Source organism: Daucus carota, chromosome 3 (assembly GCF_001625215.2).
Source record: "Daucus carota subsp. sativus chromosome 3, DH1 v3.0, whole genome shotgun sequence".
NCBI lineage: Eukaryota > Viridiplantae > Streptophyta > Magnoliopsida > Apiales > Apiaceae > Daucus > Daucus carota.
In genome coordinates, this window is record NC_030383.2 from 5,530,073 (window position 1) to 5,556,922 (window position 26,850).

A 26,850-nucleotide genomic window follows, 5' to 3' on the forward strand; every position below is an offset into this window, starting at 1 on the left:
TATTAATTTTTTTGAACTTTTTTTAATTTATACTGTATTAAACTAATAATGTTACGGCACCCAGACCAATGTAAAGTTACAGACAAATTTTATAAGTTGATTTAGATAATCAATTATCAAATTTTAAAATATTACATATCTATTAAACTTGGATTAAGAAAATAATTATTGAATATTATTTATGATAAATAATATTTTATCCCTTGAGTTGATTGGGGGGTTAATTATCTAGTTGCTCATGAAAGTGAGCTTAATGTATCAAGTTGATCACTGAACTGAAAATGGTACCAAGATGGTCACTAAAGTCATGATAAATATCAAACAAGTACATAGAAATATGTGTTCAAGCACTAAAAATATGATTTACAGAGTTTACACATTATTTTTAAATGTTAGAACAACCAACTAAAAGGTTATGACTTCTAGTATTTATGATAATATATTTAGATTTTATAGAGTTTATTTATTATTTATTTTTTATTATATAATTATTTTCTTTACTTTAATTGAAAATAAATAATAAATAAATTTAAGAAAATCTAAATAAATTATCATAAGTACTAGAAGTCATAACCTTTTAGTTGGTTGTGGTAACTTTCAAGAATAATGTGTAAAACTCTATAAATAATATTTTTATTTTTTGAACTCATATTTCGAGGTACTTGTTTAATATTTATGATGACTTTAGTGACCACCTTGATACCGTTTTCAGTTCAGTGACCAACTTGATACATTAAGCTCATTTCAGTGATAATTAGATAATTAACCCATTGATTAGGACCAAAAGTAAATCCATTAAAAAATTCAGCCAGGAAATATGTGGAAAAGAAAGTAAGGTCATGAGACTGCATAAAGCAAATTTTGAGTGCATTTAGCAATTTTATGACAGGCCCAACAGGTATCCGCCAGCACAATTCAAAACAGACCAAAACCAAACACTTCCATTTGAACTTAAAAACAAAAACGGTCATCTCTCTCCCCCTCTCTCTCTCTCTCGAGATCATCTCGACCAGACGAAGTTCCCATACTATTACACGCACAAATCTCTCTCTCTCTCTCTCTTGCACCTGATCTCTCCATAATTGTTGTTGCAATGGCAACTGAAGCCAGTAGTTACAGTAACATTAGTAGCCTATTTTCAACCCCCAATTCAAACAACAAGAAATCACAATTCACAACCACCACTACTACAACTTCCATGATCTCAAAAGTTAAAGTCATTGTTAGGGTTCGACCCTTTCTTGCCCATGAAATCAAGCGCAGCTTCCCCCTCCTCTCTTGCGCCTCGCTTTTCGACTCCAACCAAGATCAAGAAGTCACAGTTCATCTCAAAGACCCTGATACTAGGTACCCCTCAATTTTAATTTTTTTTTAACATAATGTAATTTTGTTTTTTTATAGATTGTATGTGTGTAATTTTGTTTTTGTGGGGTGGTGTTGTAGTCGCAATGAGTGCTTTAAGCTGGACTCTTTTTACGATCAAGAAGACAACAATGTGACCACTATTTTCGACAAGGAAGTTAGCCCTTTCATCCCTGCTTTATTTTCTGGATGTAATTCTACTGTCTTTGCTTATGGGGCTACTGGTAGTGGAAAGACTTACACTATGCAGGTACATTGTCTGATCTGTTGTTTATTTACGATTCTTTTAGTGCCCCCATTTGCCCCAATTTTAAGTTTTGCGATTAATTACAATATTATCAGTGTAACCAAACTCTCAAACATTGCAAATATAACTAGTACTAATGCACATTTTTTTTGCAAGTTTATCTTTTCGTTGTAAGTTGTAAGTGTGATACAGTCATGGAGTTTAGTACATTTTTAAGATCTTTAAGTCATATGGCTACTTAAATGTGCTTGTGCTAGAGATATGTGTAGTTAAGCTATTGTATATGTATGTGTATGTGTCATAGATATATGAAATCATTTGGAGGATGGATGATATTTGCAGGGTGAGAATGAGCTACCAGGTCTAGTCCATCTGTCCATGTCACGTATACTGGCAATGTGCCAGGGTATGACGAGTCTAGTGGAGATGTCATACTATGAGATCTACATGGATAGATGCTATGATTTGTTGGAACCAAAAGCAGAGGAAATTTCAGTGTTAGAAGACAAAAGTGGGCAGATTCATCTCAAAGGACTTTCTCGGGTATCTATTAATTCAATGTCAGAATTCCAGGAGGCGTTCTCCTGTGCAATTCAGAGGCGCAAGGTTGCACACACGGGTATTAATGATGTTTCTAGTAGGAGCCATGGAGTGCTTGTGATTGCTGTTTCAACACCTGCTGATGATACCTCGGGGCATGTTATGATGGGGAAGTTGAACCTCATAGATTTAGCAGGTTCTTACACAATATCAGATTTACATCCTTTTGAGTGTCAACAATTCGGTTTTAGTACTAACTGGCTCCGATCAGGTAACGAAGATAACAGGAAGACTTGCAATGATGGTATTCGGCTCCAGGAGAGTGCTAAGATCAACCAGTCCCTGTTCACCTTGTCACAAGTTATATATGCGCTGAATAACAATAGTCCTCGAGTACCTTACAGAGAAAGCAAACTGACTCGTATATTGCAGGATTCACTAGGAGGAAGAAGTCGTGCTTTGATGGTAGCTTGCCTGGTGAGTTGATTAAGTTACATTAGTAATTCCTACTCCTTATAAAGTGCATTAGCATATAATGGCTTTTGAGTTGATAAAGTTCATAGTTTGTTGATAACATGATATTGAGGAATGATTGTGGTTGTAGAATCCAGGAGAGTATCAGGAATCTGTTTATACAGTTAAGTTGGCTGCTAGATCTCGCCACATCTCCAACTTCATTTCTTCAGGTCAGAAGCAAGAGACACCTACCGTTAAAGTTGACATGGAGGCAAAACTCAGATCTTGGCTTGAATCTAAAGGCAAAACCAAGAGTACTCAGAAATGTGGAGCACGTGAAAATCCGTTTATTAGCAGGACCCCAAAGTCTGCAAGTCAGAGTAAAAAGCAAAATAGTTCATTGAAACCACATAAAGTTAGCAATCAAAGTGCTTCAAATTGTAAAGAGAGGTAAAAGACTATTTTCATTCATATTATGCTTCTTAATTGATATTATAAACCATAAATTATTTTTGCCCCAAACGTGACATGCTTGTGTTCAGGACTTTGATGAAGCCGCGTAACTTGTATCACCGTGGAGATCTTGTAGGTCCTGTTTTGGAGGTGAGCACTAAAATTTGTTTCCCAGTGCCTACAAATATTAGCATCGTAATACTGTTGATAGCTGTAATAAAATTGTGACTGTCTATGTATGCTTCATTTCTATATACATTTTATGTTAGGTGGCTAAACTCTTTTGGCATCGCTATATACTTTTCATACCTGTGGTAGTATGCTCTGCATCTTGTTAATGGCATGAAAATATTATTCTGCATATCCAGATAGTGTAAGACTAATTCATATTATAGAAACTTCAGGGTTTCTTTTGATGTCATCAGATTATTTTGCTAATGAGTTATGGTGGTTATGCTCTTTTGTATATATGTAATATGTAATAGCTCTTTGTTCTGTACTTTTTAAAAGTGTTCAATCTCCTAATAGAATGAAAGTTGAAGTGTACATAATGTTAAGATGATAGACACTCTGTAGGCCGTAGTAAATAATGGAAATTCCAATTTTATTGGTTTTCTTAAATTTTATAATTTTAGCACTGATATAACTGAGAAACATGTTCATGTTGGAATTTTTCATAGGGCCCAGACGCGGTTTCAAAGAAGATTGTGCCCCCAGGTCACAGTGTGTTACAATCAAATGCGCGTACACCTGGTATGCACTCTATAGACGATATGTAGAACCAATTGGTGGATATACTTATACACCGAAGACCTTATTTTTTTCATGCAACTCCTTTTCAATGTATTAGCTAGAACTCTCAAGTTGTAACAAAGGGCTTTTTCTTTGTGCAGAGCCAAAAGCACTGGACACAGAAAATGCAGACTCAACTGGAACTTCACCTACTAATAGAAAACTTGAAGCACTACAAGATTCCTTTAGGAAAGTCCTATCACCCATCTGCTCTAACATGAACATTAAGAAAGTATCATCAATTGACCAGATGTGCCTTATTCTTTATGACCCGAAAACTCCCAAGGCAACCCAGCTACGCCAAAATGACATGTTTCAAGAGAATGCAACCTCGCTAGGAAGATATACTGCACCAAGTTCTAAATTGAAGGTAAGGATGTCCTTTATCTAGTGTTGTTTCTTGTTTGCCACCAACTCTTGCATGCTTAAATTTAGTACTAACATTCGATCTGATATACAGAATTCTCTGGTTCAACAATACATTGATCTCTTAAATACTGCCAGCAAGTAAGTACTGATTTTCAGATTTTATAAATCATTTTCGCTTCCTTCACTGTCATAGTAGACTGACAAATATCTTTAATAATATATCAGGGATGAACTGTTGGAGTTGAAAGTAAGCTTGATCTACTCTCAGTAAACTAATGATGATGACAAATTCATTTCTTCAGTTGATAATCGTCTTTCTTGTTTTTATCTATAAATCAGGGCATTGGGGAGAAAATGGCTACATACATTCTTGAGCTAAGGGAATCAAGTCCAATAAAATCAGTAAGATAAAACCATCTATTTTTTCCCCACATGTGGTGACTAGATTACATGCTTATGTCTCTTCATTTTTGTGGTCCAATTTTTCCACACACGTGGTGACTAGATTACATGCTTATGTTTCTTCATTTTTGTGGTCTGCAGCTGGATGACTTGGAGAAGATAGGCTTATCATCCAAGCAGGTGAAAAGCTTTCTTTCTTAATTTTGCGGTAGTTAGTTTGCCTTTCATTTGGATAGTTAGTTCGCGTTGGAATGTATGGAATGAGTAAATGAAATGAAATACTATAGATAATGAAAAATTATAAAGAAATTTTATGATAAAAAGAAGAATGTAGGATATAACATTGACTAAATAGAAATGAGTCTAAGTTTGTTTTAATTAAGATTGTTGGAAAGTGATAAAGAAGTGAAATGTGATAACGCCAATCTCCGATCCTGGTCCTTCCTCCGCCGTGGATGACGGTTCTGCGGTGTAGCTGCTGGAAGGGCTCCTACAAAACAACACCGGAGGGGGGTTTTGGCCCCGCGGCGCCTCCGGCGTGAGAGTAAGAGCAGGCTTTGGAAGGATAAAGACTAGAAAGTGTGTTATCTATATGTGGTGGGTGAAGGTGTATGTGTGGTGGTTGCTGGTGGCTGGTGGCTGAGAGTATTTAAGTATATGCTGAGTGTAAGTGTGTGTGAGGATGAGTGTAGAGAGTGAAGTTAACCCTTAAACTCTTGATCCTTGGTCTATTTATAGGCCAGGGATTAGGGTTTAAGGGTGCGTACCTGTATCCTGGTCCTACACGTGTAGGGGTTTGATCCCCTACACGTGTCCAGGTGTCAGCGTAGAAGTAGTATTTTGGAATGTTCCCTGGCTTGTCTCTATCGCCAGTAGTTGACCGTTATGTTTGTCTTTATCGTGTCAGTCTGTGTCTTGTGCAGCAAGTGTCGGCTGGTACATGTGTATCCGGGTGAGTAGCGAGTCTCATGTACCCGGGTAAGCAGTCATGTCCGGGTTGTATCACCTGTCAAGGCTGGGGATGTCCTGTTGTGTTGGTGGCTACCCGGGCTGGACGTTCCTCTTAAGGGACCCGGGTCCTTTTGCTCGGGTTATACCCTATCATTTGCCCCCCACTCCCTTATATAGATTTTCTATGTGAGGGAGTAGAGCGGAGCCTTTGTTCTCGTTTTCGTACCCGGGTGTCTGTGTAAGGGTAATGGTCTTTGCCCCCCGGCCCGGTGAAGGTGAAATTTTCATGTTTGCCACTTTGATTGTATCCGGGTAACTTGTGTTTGCTCTGCTGCCCGGATAGACCTGTGTAGGGGCTTTCTTTCGCTTTGGTCGGGGAACGTCACGCCCTGTTCGGTTTTTTGATACCCGGGTTTGGAGGATGTGAAGCGTTTGTAATATGAAGGGGTTTTAACAGCTGTTTGTTTTGAAAATTGAGCCATCGCGCCTTTTGAGGGGGTGAATTATTACAGCTGTAATAACTTCACTCCCCCCAATAGGAAACTGCCACGTCACTCCTGATTTGATGGTCTATATAAAAGAGGCTTCTCTTTTACTCTTTGGTTTCTCACTTCGCTTTTATCAGTTTCTCTGTAATTTCTTTCACCGTCGCTCGAGAGTTGTGTTTTCTCGGAAGGTTTCACTGGGGTCTCGGAGATCGTTGTCGTTGTCATCGCAGTTTTTGGTCCGTCGCTGGTTATCATGGTAAGTCCCCTTTTCGTCTTCTTTTTTCTTCTCTCTTTTTTTTTTTTTGCATTTCGGAGCTGTTGTATGTACTTTCGTGTTTTCTTCGTTCGTGCTTTTGTTGATTTCGTGCTTGCGCTTGCCGTGCTTCTTTGTATTCTTCGTCTTGGTATTTCGTTTTTTCGGTAGATTAGATCATACGCTTGCTGGGTTGTTTGATTTTGGGGTTTTACGGTGTCTCCTGGGTTTTGTGGTTCGAGTGGCTTTTTGTTTGATTGTTTTTGGTTTGAAAATCTGGGTTTTGTTGAATGTTCTTGATGGGATATATGTATGTATATGTGTATAGCGGTTAGGGTTTGAAGTTTGATTTATGATTTTGGTTTGAAATGATTTAGAAACTGTTTGTGGCTGTTGGGATTCTTGGGGTTTTGACTGAACCCGGGTAGGGATTTCTTACCCGGGTTGGGTAGGCGGCATGAAGATTTTTTTATGTGGGGGGGGAGTACTCGGGTAGAGGTCTCGTACTCGGGTAGAGGCCTTCTTGTCTCTTGGCACTTGTAAGCCTTCTTATGATGGTGTGGTTATAGGATCGGGATCCGGGTACCATTTCAGTAGCTAGTGGTCTCCCCACCGCGTAGATTTGAAAATAGGACCCGGGTGTTGTTTTTCAGAATGATGTGTCCGGGTAGTCGTAGTTACATTCTTGTGATTTCCCAACTTATTGTCCCTCACATAGATCTAGGACAGGGTCCGGACCCGTATAAAACTTGTAATAAAACTGGTTGAATTTTGAACTGACCCGGGTTCTTCTTTTCCTTTAGGTCTATGGTCCGGATCCGTAAGAGGGCCAAGAGAGATATTGTTGCGTTTTCTGGTGTGCCCGGGCAATATTCTAGTGATAGTGAGACCGACGAGTGCCAGTCACTAGCAGACCGTGCTCGTGAAAAGATGGCTGAGAGGGAGGTGGCTTCATCCGGGGTTGTCTCTGAGTTCCAGAAGGTATCCAAGGCCGAGGGGAAGCAGGTTATCATGACCCCGGAGGGTATGTGGATGGATACGAAGTCCTACTTCATCACCAAGGCCCCTCTAGCGGATGAGAGGGAGTTTTACCGGGGAATCTCGTCTTTTTATAAATTTAAGCACCCCAACGGTCCTCTGGGTGCTTATGATAAGAAGAAGTTCGATGAGGAGTTTAAAACATATGCTGTTGCCCGGGCTCCGTATCCCGTTAGGAGTTCCTTTAGGGAATTGCCGTGGAAGGTTCAGGATCGATTGATCCGGGTCTCGTTTCAGCTTCCGGATACGGTCGAATGGCGGTGGCCAGAACCCGAGGAGAGGATCTATCACCGGCCGGCTGACGGGTTTGTTCCAGTGTGGATGGAACACTTGAGATCCGGGTGGAATCCTAGGTGGCATCTGTTTTTTCGCCATCTATGCAAGTATGAATATAAATGCTCCCCGATGCAGATCACTCCTAACGCGATCAAGTGGATGACGTGGTTTCTTTGTGCTTGTAACAAAATGGGGTATCAGCCTACTCTCAAGTTGTTCCATATGCTTTTCCAATTTAAGAAGTCCGGGGAAAAGCCGTTGTATGAGCTCCGGTTCCGGTCCAAGGAATGTGGTTTGGGACCCGGGTTCCTGAAACCGGTGATGCATCAGACTTCTTTAAAGAATTGGAATCGTGAGATCCTGATGCTGAAGGGTCTTGATATTCATTATATGCCGTATCTGGTAACTGATGATAAGTTGGTGAGAACCAATTTCGGTGCCCCGAGTGCCACGGGGAAGTTTCGAGATCAGCTGATGGAGTTTTGTGGATGTCTCGGGCAGCAACTGACCCGGGATACCTTTATGCAATTCGATAAGTTACATGAATGGGGATGTGAGTTTCCTTTGCTTTTTGTCGTGTAGGATGACCCGGATCTTCTGTTTGCCTTATTGTCTCGTTTCTGTTGTATTTTGTACTTAGAAAATTTCTCGAAGTATATGTAAACGGATGGATCCGGGTAATATTTACCCGGGTGTTGTATTTGGCACTTATTACTTCTTTCTCTCGTGTTTGTGTGTTTTGATATCTTGCTTGTCTATACTTGTTTATGTGACCCGAGTATTGACTTGTGCTTGCAGGTTTGCCGTATTTTGTTAAGGATCCTTGGAAGAAGATGTCTAACGACTCTTTTGCTGTGGCTTTAAGGAACTTGGGGGGAACTCACACAATCCCAAAGCCTGCTGCCAAGTCCAAATCTGGGTCAGGGAAAAATGATGAATCCGGGTCCTCCCAGCAAGGAGCGGCTGGTGGAGAGTCAAGTGTTGCCGTGGAAAAAGTTGCCCTCGGGATGACTGCCGAGGTTCAGGAGTCTGGCAGCCCGGATCTTGTTACCCGGGGGACGAAGAGGAAACAGCCCTCGGCGAGGAAGGCTCCTGCGAAGATTCCTAAGTCCAAATCCGATCAGGGCAAAGAGATAATGGTGGGGTCCGAGTCTGACTCCGATGAGAGTGAGGATCCGGAGAGGGAAGATACCCGGGTTGTTCTCGGTGCTGGCAAGTACTCAGCAAGGGAGATAATCAAGTTGATGTCTGGTATCCCAACTGATGAGGATTGGGTGAAGATGGATGACACCGGATTGGTTAATACCTTCAGAGAGATTGGGAGTCTTTGGGGCCAGGTAGATTCGATTTTGGCCTTTGTTTCTTTTGTCTTATTCCCAAGTCAATATTTTATCTTTTAGGCTGTTAACTTTGTGGGTCCGGGTTTGCAGCTTGGAGCTCGGTTGGCCGGGTTCAACACTATGGCTTTTGAGGTTATCAAGTCGGAGAGGGACACTGCTGACGCATGCGGCGAGAGGACCCGGAAGGCCGAGTCGAGCTTAGCTCAGGAGAAGTCGGAGAGGGAGAAGCTGGAATCTGAGCTGGAAAGGCGGGTGAAGGAGGCCGAGACCCGGATGCAGGCCGCGTGGAAGGAGAAAGTGGACGATGCTGAGGCCCGGGCTGTTGATGCCGAAAAGAAAGCGTCCGGGTTCGAGGAGGATGTGGGCGTCCTGAAGAGAACCCTAGAGGAGAGGAAAGAGGCTGGGGTTGTCATTGCCGAGTTTCAGAAGTCGACAGCGTATGCCGATGCTCTTAATCATGCTGCGGCAGCGGAGGTGGTCCGGTGTTGGCATGTGGCTGAGCGGCATATTAAATCCGATCCGGGGGCTAATCTTCAGAGTTTCATAGAGGCGTACCTTGCCGCTAAGGACAACATCAAAGCCGGGAAGGGGGAACCTGAACCTTACGAAGGTCCTTCTCCGAGTTTTATTGTTCCTGCCAACCCGGGTAACCATGTTGTTCTGACTACTTCGGATGTGCCCGTTGATCCGGATTCTCAAGCCAACAACTCTTCAGCGAACGATCCTCCTGTCCTCTAGCTTTTATTTCCTTTGATTCTGAACATGTTGTCCGAAACAATCTTTTGTGACTCTGAATTAGTTTTTGCCGGATTTGAATATTTATCCGAGGTCCGTGTGGACCCGGGATGTGGATGCTTGCTTTGCTGCTTTTTATCAAATATTTTCCTGTCATATTTGTTTGTGAATGTTTTGTATGCTTTATGTATTCCAGATTGGCTGTTTGCAATATTTCTGTACTTAGAAAATTTTCTAAGTAATTGTAACGCAGGTGTGCCCGGGTCAGTCGTACCCCGGGTGGGTTGCTTTTAGGAAACTTTGTACTTAGAAAATTTTTCTAAGCAGAGATAATTGTAGTTGTGCCCGGGTAGAATGTACCCGGGTTGATTGCTTGAAATGGCCCGGGCAACGTCTACCCGGGTTGATTGTTTTATACATGTTTCCACTTAGAATTTTTCTAAGTAATGAAAATAGATGGACCCGGGCAATCGTCTACCCGGATTGATTGCTTTATATATGTTTGCACTTAGAAATTTTCCTCAGGAAATAAAATAGATGGACCCGGGCAACATACACCCGGGTTGATTGCTTTAATATGTTTGCACTAAGAAAATCTTCTAAGTAAATAAAATAGATGGACCCGGGGAGATCTTTCCCGGGTTGATTGCTTAAATATGTCTGCACTTAGAGTTTTTTCCAAGTAAAATAAAAAAGATGGACCCGGGCGATGCTTACCCGGGTTGATTGCTTGAATATGTCTGCACTTAGAATTTTTTCCAAGTAAATGAAATGGATGGACCCGGGCGACTTCCACCCGGGTTGATTGCTTTAGTATGTTTGTACTTAGAAATTTTTCCAAGTAAATGAAATGGATGGACCCGGGAAACGTCTACCCGGGTTGATTGCTTTAATAAGTTTGTACTTAGAAATTTTTCCAAGTAAATGAAATGGATGGACCCGGGCAACCGCTACCCGGGTTGATTGCTTTAATATGTTTGTACTTGGAAATTTTTCCAAGTGAAATGGATGGACCCGGGCAACCGATACCCGGGTTGATTGCTTTAATAAGTTTGTACTTAGAAATTTTTCCAAGTAAATGAAAGTGGATAGACCCGGGCAATATTTACCCGGGTTGGTTGCTTACATAGTTTTGTACTTAGAAATTTTCCAAGTTAATGATTGTATAGATGGACCCGGGTATACCATGCCCGGGTAGCTTGCTCGACATGTTTTGGTTGCCTTAGAAATTTTCCAAGTAAATAGTAACACAGATTCATCAATCAGTAAAAGACTCCATTGATATATTAAACCTATTACACAGCTTTGAGGATGACCAAAAGTACATGATTGCTTTTAGGTATATATAGCTGTCTTCTAGGATCCTTCCTTCTTGATTTTACTGATAGAACTTCCTCAACCTAAGACCATGCCAGGTGTTGGATACTTCTGACCCATCCATATGCTCCAATTTGTAGGTGCCCGGCCTTAGGACTTCTCTGACTTTGTAAGGGCCTTCCCACTTAGGCATTAGCTTTCCTGTGTTAGTTGGATCTGAGGCTTCGGTGTCTCGTAGGACCAGGTCCCCTGCTTGAAAATTTCTAACCCGGGATTTCTTGCTGAAGTGGTCCCGGGTCTTCTCTTTGTACTTTTCCATTCTTGCGATTGCCTGATCTCGGACCTCATCTACCAAGTCCAGGTTGACCCGGAGTCCTTCCTCGTTTGCAATTTCGTCGAAGTTGATTACTCTGTGGGAAGGTGACCCGACTTCGATTGGGAGCATTGCCTCCGTTCCATAGGCCAACTTGAAAGGGGTTTCTCCGGTGCTTGTCCGGGGACTGGTTCGGTATGACCAAAGGACATGAGGTAGTTCTTCTGGCCATTTGCTCTTGCTTTCTTCAAGTCTCTTCTCAATTCCTCTCAGGAGGATCCGGTTGGTGACCTCTACCTGGCCATTTCCTTGAGGATAGGCGACTGAAGACTTCTTGTGCTTGATGCCTCTTTCGGCCAGGTAGCTTTCAAAGTCCGACCCGATGAACTGGGGTCCATTATCTGAGACCAGGACTCTTGGTAGCCCGAATCTCATCAGGATGTTGTCCATGAACCGGATGACATCTTGTTGATTGATCGTCCGCATTGCCTTGGCCTCAACCCACTTGGTCATATAATCAATGGAGACAAGCAAGTATCTGAGGTCTCCTTTAGCCCGGGGGAAGGGTCCCATGATGTCTATCCCCCATACAGCAAAGGGGATCGGGGATAAGACCGAGGAGGGTAGGACGGGGCTTACCCGGGGCACGTTGCTGAATAGCTGGCAATTTTTGCACTTCTTAACAAACTCGACGGAGTCTTGATGAATTGTTGGCCAGTAGTAGCCTTGCCGGATGATTTTATAGGCCAGGCTTTTTGCCGACATGTGATCTCCACAGATCCCTTCGTGAACTTCCCTCAGACAGTATTCGGCTTCCTCCGGACCTATGCATTTCAGGATTGGGGATGAGTAGGTCCGGCGGAAGAGGATCCCGCCTTCTACGAAAAACTTTGCTGCCTTAGCTTTTAGTCTTTGAGCTTTTCCCTTGTCCTCGGGTAACTCTCCTTTTTCTATGTAGTTGATCAGGGGAGTCATCCAGGTAGGGTCGTTGTTGATTTCAAAGATTTCTTCCTGCTCTATTGTGGGTTTGTGCAACTCTTCGAAATACACTGAGCTATCCAGGTCTGCTGAATTTTGGACCAACCTGGAGAGGTTGTCTGCCTCCGCGTTTTCTTCCCTGCTGACTTGCAAGATTTTGTACCCGGGGATCAGGGTAAGGTAGCTTTTCACCAAGGCTTGATACCTGGTCAGAATTGGGTCTTTGGCGAGGTATTCCCCGTTTGTCTGCCTGACCACAATTTGTGAGTCGCTGTAAATGGTCAGGTTTTGGATAGACAGGGTCCGGACTAATTTCAACCCTGCTAGAAGAGCTTCGTATTCCGCTTGGTTGTTGGTTGCTGCGAAACCGAAGGAGATTGCTGTTTTGATTGTGAACCCATCCGGGCTTTTCAGGATTAGCCCGGCTCCTGACCTTTCGGTTGTTGAGGAGCCGTCAACATGGAGTGTCCAAGACCCCGGGTTTGACTCTACCGGGGCTTCTGGTTCAGTTTCCATGGGAGTTGATTGGTTTTCTGGGAAGTTGCATTCCACCACGAAGTCTGCCAGGACCTGGGCTTTGACCGCTGTCCGGGGTAGGAAGGTTAGGCTGAACTGGCTAAGTTCAATTGCCCAGTTGACTAGTCTCCCGGAGATGTCTGGCTTGTGAATGATTTTCCTTAGGGGCTGGTCGGTGACAATCCTGATCTCTCTTCCTTGAAAGTAGTGTCTGAGTTTCCTGGATGCGGTGATCAGTGCAAACGCAAATTTTTCTAAGTTGGGGTATCTGGTCTCCGCATCTTTGAGGACCTGGCTAACATAGTAGACGGGCTTCTGCTGCCCGGCTTCTTCCCTGATCAAGGCTGCCCCGACGGCAAAGGGACCGGCAGACAGATATAGGTAGAGAGGTTCTCCAGGTAAGGCTTTTGTCAGGATTGGGGGTTTGGACAGGTATGCTTTGATTTCATCAAGGGCTCTTTGGCAATCCGGGCTCCATTCTACCAATTTCTGGTTTTTTGCCCCTTTTAACAACTCAAAGAATGGTAGGCATCTTTCGGCGAGTTTGGAGACAAACCTTCGGAGTGCCGCTAAGGACCCTGCTAGCTTTTGGACCTCCCTCTGAGTCCGGGGTGGTTGCATCTCTTGCACAGCTTTGATCTTCTCCGGGTTGGCCTCGATACCCCGGTTGCTTACCATAAAACCCAAAAACTTTCCAGCCTCTACTCCAAAGGTGCACTTGTCCGGGTTGAGCTTTAGCTTAGTCCTTCTCATGTTCTCGAAACATTCTTTTAGATCAGAAATGTGACCCGGGACCGAAGTGGATTTGGAGATGATGTCGTCGACGTAGCATTCCAAATTTCTTCCAAGTTGATCTTTGAAAATTTCATTCATGGCTTTTTGGTATGTGGACCCGGCGTTCCTTAACCCGAAAGGCATCAGTTTGTAGGCATAGACCGCTCGATGGGTTATGAATGCTGTTTTGGCTATGTCTGCTGGGTTCATCTTAACCTGATTGTACCCGGAGAAGGCGTCCATAAAGCTTAACATCAGGTGTCCTGACGTGGCATCAATGAGCTGATCGATGCTCGGTAGAGGATAAGGGTCCTTGGGGCATGCTGCATTCAGATCCGTGTAGTCGACACACATCCTCCACTTGCCGTTTGCTTTCTTTACCATGACTACGTTAGCTAGCCACTCCGGGTATTTGATCTCGCAGATGATATCTGCCTTCATTAACTTGCCAACTTCCTCATCTATTGCCTTCTGCCTTTCTGGTGCGAAATTTCTTCGTTTTTGTTTGACTGGTTTCTTCTCGGGGTCCACATCCAGGCTGTGCATTGCTAGTGACTCGTCCAACCCGGGCATGTCGTCCGGGCTCCAGGCAAAAACATCTGCGTAGCTCCGAAGTAGTTGGATGAGTTCTTCTTTAAAGACGGTATCCAAGCCTTTTCCAATTTTGATTTTCCTTGTCGGGTTGTCTTTTTCGATCAGGACCGATTCGGTCTCGACCGCAGCTTCGACCTTGGTTAGTTCTTGTGCCGAGATCATTTGCTGGATCCGGGCGTCAGTGTTCTTTTCCACAAAATGTTGAGCTGAGCTCATGGTTGCTTTCTGGTTGCTTTGTCCAGGACCAGGATTGGTGGCTCCCGGGTTGGTGTTACCCGGGTCAAGTTCGATCACCTGGACTTCTCCTTTGGGATTTGTTTTCGGGTAAGGTCGGTGTTTTTTGTTGCTCTTCTGTTTTTGAAAAACGGTTGCCTTTCTCTTGTTGTCCAGGTGTGTTTCTGCCATGACCAAAGCTTGGCTATAACATACCCCGGCTGTCGCCGAGTCTCCTTTGACTTCTCCTACCCCGAACGGGGTGGGGAATTTGAACTTCAGGTGTGGAATGGATGTGATAGCTTCGATCTTGTTCAGACCTGGGCGGCCGATGATCACGTTGTAAGGTGAGGGTGTATCTGTGACATAGAATTTGATGGTATGAGTGACTTGGTTCGGAAGGGTTCCGAATCGGACCGGGAGATAGAGTGTGCCAAGGACCGGGACAATGCTATTCCCGAACCCATATAGAGGATCCTCCCTGTAGTCGTTCATCCGGATACTCCCGAGCTCCATTCGATCCATGGTGTGCTTGAACAAGATGTTGGCTGAGGAGCCGTTGTCCACCAGGATCCTCCTTACTTCATTTTCGGCCATGTCAAGGGTCACTACCAGGGCTTGATTGTGACCCCGGGTGACTCCTTCAAAGTCCTTGTTGCTGAAGGAAATTACTTGTTCGGGGAAGGTTTGGATGGACATTACTTCTTGACAGGAGCCCGGGCTAGGGGGAGGTGAACAAGATCCTCCCAGCACTACGTTGACAATGTTTTTCTGTTTCCCGGATCCCCCCGTTTTGTCGGCTGTATTCCGGGCTATATATTGCCCCATGTTTCCTTTACTGATTTGCTCTTCAATGAAGTACTTGAGGGATATGCAATTTTCAGTTTTATGACCATGGGTACCATGGTAGTCACAGTGTCTGTTGGTAGGTCTGCTTTCAGGAGGAGTTTGCATGGGTTTTGGTGGGTAGTAGAAGGGTTTGTCCCGGACCTCTTTGAGTATGTCCTCCCGGGGTCTGTTTAGAGGAGTCCATTCGGGCTCTGGTTTTGGTTCCCTGGTTGCTTTGTTTGGACCAGGGTCACTTCTGGACCCGGATCCCTGTTGGCTGGTTCTCTTGGAACCTGATTGCTGGATGAAGTTTGTCTGTCTGTCCGGTTTGAATTTCTTATCCTGGTGATATTCTTTCCTGGGTCTATCTTCGACTTGTTTTCCTTTTGAACTGCCCTGTCGGGTCATCCTCATTGCTTGGAGCACATCGGTCTCCTTAATGAATTTTGCAGCCATGGCGTAGGCAGCTGCCAGGCTTTGGGGCTCTTTGTTGATTAATTCGACCACATATCTCTCATTTTGTTCCGGGTCCAGGTTCCTTCGGAATATGCTCAGAGCCTCACGCTCATCCAGGTTGGAAATTTTGTTGATTGCTTCCTGGAAACGTTTCATGTAGTCTGAGAGTGCCTCATTGTCATATTGGCGAACCGTTTCCAGGTGACACATATGGAGTTCATGTGTCTTGTTTGCTCGAAACCTTCTGAGGAAGGCTTCCCTGAAATCTTTCCAGGACCCGATGCTCCGGGAGGGGATCCGGCTGAACCATCTCTGGGCCCCTCCCTTGAATGTGGATGCGAAGAAGCGGCACTTGGTCAGGTCATTGTAGTAGTAGATCTGGGCTATCTGTTCAAAGTAGTGCAGATGCTCCTCCGGGTCTCCCAGTCCGTTGAAAGATTCAAAATTGTAGTGTTTCATACCCTTTTGTCGGGGTATGGATTCCAAGGAGTGGCTGAAGGGAGTCAGGGTTCCCCCAATTTCAAGCCCGGCATCATTCCCAATTTTCCTGTTGAGCTCATTGATCATGTCTCTGAGGTTGGTTTGCCCCGGTCTCTCATCCTCGTCATCAGAGATGAGTTCGGGTGTTGTTTCCTTTCGGTAGCGCTTGGACCGGGATCCTTTTGTTAACTTTTCCTCCTCGAGTTGGATCCGGAGGGCGATTTTTTGCTCAAGTTTTTCCTCTTCCTCTTTTCGGATCTGTTCTTTCCTTTCAGCCAAAATTTTCAACCGGGTTTCCTCACTTTCCTTTTGTTTCTTTTTCTTTGCTTTGTCTCCGATCCGGTCGAATACGGAACCCCGGGATTGACGACTGTTCCCGGAGTCCTCGGATTCACCGATGTCCTCAAGTCTGCGGTTGCTTTCCCGGCGATCATGGTACTGCCGGATGGCTTCGGCCAACTCTATATTGGTGAGCTGGGACAGGTGGAGGGTGGTGATCGGGACATCGGTGTACTTGTACTGGTTTGCTTCGATCGTGACCCGGGCATCATTGGGGTGGATTGCTTGGTTCTCGTCCGGGTTCACATGGGTGAAAAGTGGTCCCGAGGCATGATCCTGGTTTGGGTTATCCTGGTCTGTCTGAGGGTTATCCGGGTTCTGAGGAAGACCCAGGTGGGAGCGTGTCCTTTTTGTCATGGTTTCAAGAACTTACACAGGGTGTATGGTCGCTGCTTTGGTGGTAGTGCCCACAGATAGTATAGATAGTGACAGGATGACAAAAATAGTGTGCACCAGTAGTCAACTTACTATTTTCAGAGATACCACAAATAGTTAAGTGACAAAATGTGTGCAGGTGTGAGACAAAAGATTTTATGTGCTACAGACAAGATTAGGGTTTTGCTCAGACAGGGTTTGCTAACATGCTCTACTACAGACAAATTTAGGGTTTTGTTCAGGTGAGGTTTTCTATCATGCACATATCAAGAAAAGCCATGGCTGAGGGTTCTGAGAAGATGGGTGTTTGGTGAGAGCTTACTGGTGTTATTCGGACCCCCGTTTCAGGGGTTTGTTGTAGGAGATGAGTCCAGTGGCACCGTGACCACAGGACAGAGGACACCTTGCCCTCCTTCTAGCGCCAAATGATAACGCCAATCTCCGATCCTGGTCCTTCCTCCGCCGTGGATGACGGTTCTGCGGTGTAGCTGCTGGAAGGGCTCCTACAAAACAACACCGGAGGGGGGTTTTGGCCCCGCGGCGCCTCCGGCGTGAGAGTAAGAGCAGGCTTTGGAAGGATAAAGACTAGAAAGTGTGTTATCTATATGTGGTGGGTGAAGGTGTATGTGTGGTGGTTGCTGGTGGCTGGTGGCTGAGAGTATTTAAGTATATGCTGAGTGTAAGTGTGTGTGAGGATGAGTGTAGAGAGTGAAGTTAACCCTTAAACTCTTGATCCTTGGTCTATTTATAGGCCAGGGATTAGGGTTTAAGGGTGCGTACCTGTATCCTGGTCCTACACGTGTAGGGGTTTGATCCCCTACACGTGTCCAGGTGTCAGCGTAGAAGTAGTATTTTGGAATGTTCCCTGGCTTGTCTCTATCGCCAGTAGTTGACCGTTATGTTTGTCTTTATCGTGTCAGTCTGTGTCTTGTGCAGCAAGTGTCGGCTGGTACATGTGTATCCGGGTGAGTAGCGAGTCTCATGTACCCGGGTAAGCAGTCATGTCCGGGTTGTATCACCTGTCAAGGCTGGGGATGTCCTGTTGTGTTGGTGGCTACCCGGGCTGGACGTTCCTCTTAAGGGACCCGGGTCCTTTTGCTCGGGTTATACCCTATCAAAATGTATAATTTCTTCCTTGCGTTAGATTTATAATTTAAATAATTAAATATAATGATTAAAAGAATGAAAATTATAAATATTTTCTTTAATCATTTAAAGTATAAATTCTGTTCTCCATTAATCCATAAATAATAATAAAATTTAATTTTTAAACTAGAATAAAAATTTCATTTCATTTCATTCTGATTGTTATTTACGTTAAAAGCAACATTACTAGAATTATACAGCAACTACTTAATTATTAATTAACTATGGTGCAGGTGAATAATATGTTTGGGAGGGCTGCAAAAGGGCTATTTGACTGATCTTAGGCAACGCCTTGTTGTTTATTAGTTGAGGATTGTTTTAGTGCCTCTTGGTGGTGTGTGTTTCTTTTCTTCATTATTTCTAAATCAACTATAACTTGTTGTATAACATAGTGATGCTAGAATGTAGGAAATTTGTTTAAATTACCTCTAATTTGTTGTATAACATAGTGATTTCTGATAAGTGACATTGCAGATCTTGCTTTCAGATAATAATTGATAAACACAACATAATAGCCCTTAATTAAGACAGAAACATTTATACATAACCACTTAAAGTTGCACAAGAATGGCTTAGTTGATACAAGGTCAGTGTATCACAGCCACTTGAGTATTATTATTACACACACATCCAGCGAACACAGAAGTAGAGGCTGTGGATAGCTTCTACATGACAGAGACAAGATTTAGAGAGCTAGTAGTATTAGTAGGAGTAGATCATTTGTTGCAGGTGCAAGGGTCACAGCTGCAGTTTGATCCACACTTGCATCCTCCATTCTCTGCTGATCCCTCAAAAACATACTCTTTCTTGGGTGCAACACCAAACACAAGTGCCTCTTTGTTGCTGCTCTCCTCTGCATAGCTCATGTCTGGATACATCTTGCACCTACACACACATATATGTTGTTAGGGGTGAGAGAGAGAGAGAGAGAGAGAGAGAGAGAGAGGGAGGGAGGGAGGGAGATGTTGTCAGGGAGAGAGAGGGAGAGGGAGAGGGAGAGAGAGAGGGAGAGGGAGGGAGATGTTGTCAGGGAGAGAGAGGGAGAGGGAGAGGGAGTCAGGAGAGGGAGAGAGAGAGAGAGGGGGAGAGAGAGAGAGTACCCGGAGCAGCCATTGCCACATTTGCAGTCTGATCCACACCCACAATTTCCTCCGCAGCAAGACATACTTGAATACCTCTTGTTTAGCAACAAATGTTATTATTATCTGTGTTCTTGGTTGAATGAGTGTAGTCTGGGGAGCTATTTATAACGGAAATGAGGGAAGATCAGAGAAGGCAGTGTGGACATCCACCATACACGTGTATGTTACAAGTGAGATTTCACATCCCAATGCATCTTTCAATTCTTTCTTTCCACGCACATACGTTAAAGAAGAGGTTCTGATCTCACAACTCATGTTCTTTTCTCATGAAAGTCTACACCTACTTTTATCTACAGTACTGAGTTGTGTTGTGACTTGTGAGTTGTCACTCTAACCGAAAACAAATTCATGCACATCTCTATGACTCTATCCGGTTATCTCTATCTCTTCTCTCTCCTCAATGAGTGATGTGTTCATCTGATCATCTCTCCTGTTTAACAAAAATTGTGATCGTGACCATTGTCTTTGTCTACGTGCTCGTAAATAATAAAATCGAAAATTCGAATATATTAAAGTATTGAATAATTTTTAATATATATATATTGAATAAAATTTATAATTTTTTATTATAATAATTTAGTTTTAGCCTTTGTCATTTAAACTATCTCGCGCTGCTCCCAGGAGTACGGAGTACGAGATAGTTTAAACCCAAGTCGAAACTCATTCGACCTCAGTTTATCTGAGGCTCTGAGCAAACTAATGAATTTCTGCGCAAGTCAGCTGAACATGATTTTGGCCATGTTTAGAAGTCAGAAGTTTGGGCAAAAATTAGAGGTTTGAGGTGATTTAGAGGTTTGATCATTAGAATCCATTAATTTTGGTATTTGGTAGTTAGCGGATTGAAATAGAGGTTTGTGTCCAAAAAGCTAATTTTGAAAAAGCTATTTTGAGGAGTTTTTTGGATTACAGGTTTTGATTTGTGTCAGAAAAAGCTAATCAATCAGCTATTTACTAAACAGTTTTACAAGAAACAGTTAATCCAATCCGCTAGTCAAAACATCTAATTCAATCAGCTAGTCAAAACATCTAATTCAATCAGCTAACAACTAACTGCTAATCTTCAAACAGGCCTTTGTTGCTGTTGAATTGACCGAGCTGAGAATTTTGTTGCACGGATCATATTTTCGAATTCAAACTCTTCTGAACTACACTCTTGGAAGCTTTTATTGAACCAAACTCATTCGTAACGAGAAATTAGGTTACATATAAAAATAGTTTAGAACTCAGAAAGCTGAGTTCAATTTGAACAATTTCAAGCTAAATCAAACAACTGAGTGAGTTGAGGCCTAAGTCCGAGATTGTTCAGGAACAATTATGTTTATTGACCGTCCTAGTCTATAGATTCCATGCTTGGTACGGTGACAATTTCAGAGATTTTATCTTAAAAATGATTAGCCTTAATAAGATTATATCTTGTTCAACACCTACCTGCTACTGCTTTGTCTCGCGAATTTTGCAGAAGATATAGAAAACATGTAATGCAATTGTCATCAGCTCGTTATATTATCAGGACAAATGGAACATTTCAAACACCTTAAGAGCATCTCCAGCAGTGTGCTAACAGCTTCCTTAAATATATAATAAAATATACCTCTTTTAAGGCATTCCTACATTTTATTGAATGGGAACTCCAACAACATTCCCTATTTTATATAATTGAAATTATATTAATTAGAATATGCAAATATATGCTATATTTTAAAAATAATTATGTTAATTTATGTAAACATTAAATATTAAAATATACATAACTCCCGATATATTAGGAAAATATTATGTATGTATAATAAACAAGGCATTCCTACATTTTATTGAATGGGAACTCCAACAACATTCCCTATTTTACGTTCCTTATTATTATAATAATAATATATTCAAAATATCCTATACCTCTTTTAAAGAATTCCTACATTTTATTGAATGGGAAAGTGTGAGAAAAGGAGGGAAGTGAATATTTTATTATTAAAAGTAGTATGAGGAATGGCTCTCCAATCCTTAAAAATGAGGAATGAAACTTGCATCCTAACTTTTTAAGGCACCACTAAGACTCTGCTGGAGTTATATTTTTGTCATATTCCTTATAAAAATAGCTTAAGACATCATATAAGGAAGCTGCTGGAGATGCTCTAAAGGTTCAAGTCCTTACTAGTTGCTACTGGGAATCAAAATCAGGTTTTAGTAAAACTAATCCGGTATCTGCATCAGCAGTGGCGGAACCTGAGGGGGCTAATGGAGGCTAGAGCCCCAGACTTGGAAAAAACAGTTAAATTTTTTTTTTTTAGCCTCTCTAAATTATCAATGTCAATATAATTTTTTTTAGCCCCCTAAATTATCGATGTCAATATATTTGAGACCCCTGAATTTTTATCCTGGTTCTGCCACTGTGCATCAGGCAGAGGCTCTGGTCTTCACCAATTGCATGCTTTCAGATTTCGACTAAGAATTCTATAGATGCTATCAATTTTGAGGCAATAATCTATATCTTTTCTTCGGATCAAGAGGACTTAATCAAGAAAAGGTGCAACTTGAACAACTTCTTAAACCTATTACCACATTCTTAAACCTTTTCTTCCGATCAAGAGAACATAATCAACAAAATTGTCTAGATTTGGAAATTAGTCAGTAATCATAATCAGCATTTTATTATCTAATCAGGTAGCATCCAGAAAAAACATCCTGTGCAGGAAAAACAATTCCTGTACTTGACAACTTAGAACGGTTTGTTCATCGTTAACTCTCCAGTCAGAAATTCAGTATGTAATGTTTTGGTAATTGTATAAAAAGTGCACTATGGAAATTGAGGCTTCTGTGCCTCTATCACCTTAGCTTTCAATTTGGTTAAAAATAATAATAATAATTTCAGCTTAATTCGAAAGTTAACCTGATCGATGCACAACCTCATGACCACAGTTAATCTTCCAAAAGATCATCATACAACATTTCGTCGATAAGATCATCAAATAACGAATCCTCAATCTCAAGTCCCGCACACTCTGCATCAAATTGAAGGTTCATCCAACCATCACCTCTGTCTAGATCTCTGCCCACAGCATCATCCAGTGACCGGTAAGATTCAGGTCTCCAGCTCAAGTACCATTTAACATTTGTCCAGACCTCTCCAAGAACATGATATTGCACTGGCATTGGACTGATATGTGACCGACAAGTTAAGGGCTTAGGGAAGTAGCTGGATGATCTCGTATGGATCTCTATTAAGACCTCATTGATTAAATCAAACATAAGAAGACGATTGCAACTGCGCACTTCATCTTCAGAACAATCAAGTTCAGTGAGCGGGAAGCCTTCCACCTTTTCGATTACAGAAGGGTCGACTGGCTGGCCAGTGGAGTGCCATGTCCCAAGAAACTTATCAGCAGTAAAGCCAGATAGCTCTAATATATCTTTTACATAGTTGAATTCACAGACATGTTTTGTATCCACCTGAACATGCAGAAGCTTGCGACACCATTGTTTAAGTGGAGATTCTACTTCAGGAATGTCAACTGCATTATCAACCATAATTATCTCTTTATCTTTGCTGGCCAAAGAATCTGCTGCAACAAAAAGGGTAACACATGGTGAAAATTGTAAAAGGCTCCCATCAAATCAGATGAAGAGGAACATAATTATGCTGTGATCAACTTTCACAATATATACATTATGCTACAAAGTATACAATTACATGTCATCGTATACTAAAGCTTTAAATTGGGACAAGAACGGGGTTTCATAATAAATTATGATAATATTGGGGGTGGCCGGGATTCAAATTCGAGTCTCCTGCCAACCTGAGCTCTTATTCCATGTTAAGTAAACTACATCTAAAACCTTAAGGTGTCGGAGGAATATCTCAACAGGGTCTTATATTATTCAACAGAGGAGAAGGTAAATGTCTAAGTTATAGCATCAACCTTCATAATCGTTTGGCCATGAATCCATGATTTAGAACATTTGAAATATTCTAGCTTTCTCGATTCTAAAATGAGCCAGTGTTATATTTCCCAAAGTTATGCTAATTATTTAACAAAAAGATCAAATAATGTCATTGTCTTTTAGCCTAGGCATGGAAACTTGCACCAGCAACCTCAAAGTTATAACTAAAGGACTTCACCAGCTCTCAGATGTCACACCCCTTCAGTCCAAATCATCTTGTAGTGTAATACACCAGTCTCAAAATAAAAGGCCAGAAGCGAAGTAAAGATATGTGAAGTTAAAGTACCTTCCACCATGGACAGTTGGGGAGGGCTTGCTGTAATCTTCTCAGAATTAGTGTCAGATACGTCAGGTGGACTTGGTTCTGAATGTGGAGGCACTGAAGTAGATTCAAGATTATCTTGGCAATAAGAGGTGATTTCGTCAGCATTTAAGTTTTCTGATTGAGCTGGAGACTCACTGCATTCTTCTAAATCGTTTACAGGTGCACGCTCTTCAGCGGTGTCTAACTGTTTTTGGCTTTCTTGGTCTACAGAACAATCTAAAGGCTTCTGTTCATCAAGAATTTCAGTTTCCGTCATGCCAGAATGGTCCTCCAAATTTTTGTGGGGTTCTCCTTCTGGACTTGGATAGCTGTCCATTAGGAGAGTGGAGTGATCCCTGAGATTAGGTAATGAAGAGAGCCTTTCCAGCATCTTTGACGAACTTTTACCAGGTGGTGTAGGCACATTCTCTGCTCTTAAAGTTGATTTTTCAGCCAATTGATATCTGGCCATTCTCTTTAAAGTGCACTCAAACAAGCGATTATATCTATCCATTGAATCAGTAAAAGTTGTTGCTCTTCTAAAGCGAGGTTTATCACTGGGTTTCTGCAGAAACGAAGTAGAATGATCAACTTCGCAGCTACTGGAACCACTATCTCTAGTAAAATCAGTCTCCTCCTGCATAACTTTGGAGGTAGTGCGATCATAAGGAACTATTTGGGATACTGAATCCATGACAGGTTGTTGCTTCTCCTTTCTGCTCTCTCTGATGACACGACTAATTTTTCTCTTGAGCTGTTTAAAACGGTTAATAACTGGTCTATTTTCATGCTCTATCTTAAGCCCACGGGGTGTGCATGGAGGAAGGCCATTGAATGATCTGTTCCTTCCTAAGATTGGTTCTGACGTGCCAACCTCCTTGCGCTCAACCATGGTTCCAGCTAACTTAGCATCAGCAGAACACTGGGAACTGTGACAAACTTGGAATTTTTTTCTCTCATTTGCATCAAGAGCAGAACGCTGCTTGGAATCATTATTGGTTGATTCTAGTACTCTTCTGCCAACTGAGCCTGGCAGTGGAAATGATGCCGATTTGGTTAATACTACCTTTGACTTGATCGCCTCACGACTGTGCAAGTACTGTAATAAAGGAGTTCCCGGGTCTTCTAATACTTTCAGGAAATATTCCTTCTTTGGGCCATATACATCCAGGGAATCCAAAAGCTCGTTTAAATCCTGGACTGAAGCATCTTCACCAATTTTCTCTGAATCAATTATGTCATCTTCAAGAAAAGAATTACTTCCAATCGAATGCCTCACCTCCTGATTTGCCTCACTTTGCTTCCAAACACTCCTGCTAAGCTTGGCTGCACATAGCTCACACATTTTGTTCTTGTTAGCTGATTTATCTGTGGTATCTGTCAGGTGAGGGCCTGATGTGCTGGAACCACAGTGATTTTCGCCAGCAGATTTTTTACCTTCATCCTCCATATCGAGTTCAAAATTGAAGCCTGTAGATTCAGAGTGAGTGCTAAAATCAGTCCCTTTTGGCTGTGCCCAAGAGGGACAGGAGTCACTTCGACGATGCGAGCCCCCTTTTTTAGACCTCTCCTCATAAATCATGGCTTTTATTCTAGATGTTATGGAGCTTTTAGTTTCTAAATTTTTCTTGGTTTCTTTATCTTGTCTTCCTGCAGCTAGTTCTGTAGGCTTTTCGCTAATCTAATGGAAAAAAAATCATTTGTTAGAATACGCATACAAATCCACCCCAAATGAAACTGTACAAGTTCAAAGGAAACAAAACTGAGGTTTAAAATTTACTGATATCAAAGTTATCTTGGATAAACTTACAAGGCACTTCTCTGCTCCAGTATCGCTGTGTTCACGTGCTTCTCCCGTGTCAGCGGAGACTTCATCATCTTCTGAGGCTCACAAAAACACGGCCATAATCAAATACTTAACAAGTTGTACAAACAAGTCAGAAAAGTATAGGCAATGGGGTCTTGCAACTATGAAGGAGTAAAGGAAAATTCCAATTATCATAATCCTAACTGTTGGAATACAATAATGATCCCGTTAAGCCCTCCTCTTAATTTGAAATTTCAACTCGAAACATAAACTTTTCAGAGACTGCGCTGTACACCAAGTTACTAAACATAACAAACTGGGAAAATCTAAAGCTGTACCCAGATCAATATGACTAACCTGCTGTCTGCTTTCTTCCAGCACTAAGTCGTTTGCGCGGAAGTTTTTTCTTGGCTCTAATTGCATATAATATGCTTACCATGCAATTTCGAGTTTCATGTTTCAGATGAACTCTAGAATCTCGCCCCATACTCTTTCCTGCGTAAGATGAAGAATATCAAATGTAATTTAACGAGAATGTTCTTGGACCAGAAACTATCTATACCACAGCAAGCAAATCCAAAACCAGTCTATGCAAAAACATATCCAGAACCAACACATTGTCATTCAATAATGAGCATATATATATTTAAGTTTTGGATCGATTTTAGGCAACTTAAGACCAAACTAAGACAATGATAAACATATGTTTTAAGCATTTCAGTAAGCATATAAAAGATTAATGATTTTAGATTGTGCAAGAACACGAATTTTAGAGTGTTTGCCCGAACATAAACCCGAGCTTTTACGTCCGAGCGCCATTTTCGACTATAAACTAAAAAATGTATATTTGTGTAATAAATCAAAAACCAGCTTAAGATTATAAATAAAACTTCTATGATCTAAACTGAACACTTAAATAAATCGTAATTCATAATTTCAAGCCGTTCCAAACGGGCTCTGTCCGGGTCTATGCAACTAGTACTTGGACTATAGAAAAATTCTAAATCGAAAATTGAAATATACAGATTCACCAACAAAAGAAATCCCAACTTTTTATAATTCGAGAAGATCGAATTCAGGCCTTTCCCATGTCAATGAAGAAAACCATAACATGAAAATTTTACCAATAAGTAACAACAGGAAATGCATGTTGAATCTTATATAAACACAGGCTAATCTAATCAAGGTTTTAATCAAAAATAATAACTCGATAAACAAACATGCATACATTAATAAGAATCTGAGTCCGAAACAGCGTACCTTGATAACCCAAACACGAACCGAATCGAAATAATTTGGGAGCTTTATATATCATGACACACGGATCACGACAGAGTGCAAAATTGTGCAATAATGTTAGACGATGTCGCGATTTTGTACGAAGAAAAACGATAAATTAACAAGAAAAAATTGTTGATCACGATCATTTTTTATATTAGGCACTGAAACACTTTGTCATTCTGATATGGCGCCATGACATGCATATATATCCGTTAAGTACTCTCCTCCGTTGCTTTCTAGTTTCTCTGCTTTGTACTTGACTCAGACTTTGTCACAAAGTGATGTCAGATTATTTATTCGAGTGGGAAGCAATGGGCTGGATTTTCGGGCCCACTTGATTGAATGAAAACCT

General features: G+C 41.9%; 4 protein-coding genes across 5 annotated transcripts; 2 read left to right on the forward strand and 2 right to left on the reverse strand.

Moving 5' to 3' along the window:
* The first annotated feature begins 900 nt into the window (after window positions 1-900).
* LOC108214578 (kinesin-like protein KIN-10C) lies at window positions 901-18,493 on the forward strand. Of its 2 annotated transcripts, XM_017386658.2 has the most exons (13): window positions 901-1,347; window positions 1,444-1,612; window positions 1,952-2,345; window positions 2,421-2,626; window positions 2,754-3,055; window positions 3,148-3,208; window positions 3,739-3,811; window positions 3,952-4,220; window positions 4,311-4,357; window positions 4,445-4,466; window positions 4,559-4,621; window positions 4,763-4,801; window positions 18,265-18,493. In XM_017386658.2, the coding sequence occupies exons 1-13, from the start codon at window positions 1,094-1,096 to the stop codon at window positions 18,307-18,309; spliced, it is 1,944 nt and encodes a 647-aa protein (XP_017242147.1). In that variant the 5' UTR covers window positions 901-1,093; the 3' UTR covers window positions 18,310-18,493. The 2 variants fall into 2 exon arrangements, with proteins under 2 accessions (XP_017242147.1, XP_017242145.1); XM_017386656.2 differs by having other exon boundaries at window positions 958-1,347; window positions 1,952-2,626.
* Window positions 8,328-9,858, forward strand: LOC135151325 (uncharacterized). Its single transcript, XM_064089453.1, has 2 exons — window positions 8,328-8,964; window positions 9,058-9,858. The coding sequence occupies exons 1-2, from the start codon at window positions 8,461-8,463 to the stop codon at window positions 9,703-9,705; spliced, it is 1,152 nt and encodes a 383-aa protein (XP_063945523.1). The 5' UTR covers window positions 8,328-8,460; the 3' UTR covers window positions 9,706-9,858.
* A 32-nt stretch (window positions 18,494-18,525) lies between the features above and the next one.
* LOC108214579 (metallothionein-like protein type 2, MT2-18) lies at window positions 18,526-19,289 on the reverse strand. Its single transcript, XM_017386659.2, has 2 exons — window positions 19,132-19,289; window positions 18,526-18,916 (listed from the first exon to the last, which is right to left on the reverse strand). Exons 1-2 carry the CDS (start codon window positions 19,194-19,196, stop codon window positions 18,748-18,750), a joined length of 234 nt encoding a protein of 77 aa, XP_017242148.1. The 5' UTR covers window positions 19,197-19,289; the 3' UTR covers window positions 18,526-18,747.
* A 2,794-nt stretch (window positions 19,290-22,083) lies between these two features.
* LOC108212116 (protein TRM32) lies at window positions 22,084-26,036 on the reverse strand. The gene is made up of 5 exons (XM_017383847.2): window positions 26,024-26,036; window positions 25,575-25,712; window positions 25,221-25,291; window positions 23,393-25,091; window positions 22,084-22,724 (listed from the first exon to the last, which is right to left on the reverse strand). Exons 1-5 carry the CDS (start codon window positions 26,034-26,036, stop codon window positions 22,084-22,086), a joined length of 2,562 nt encoding a protein of 853 aa, XP_017239336.1.
* Window positions 26,037-26,850: the final 814 nt, after the last annotated feature.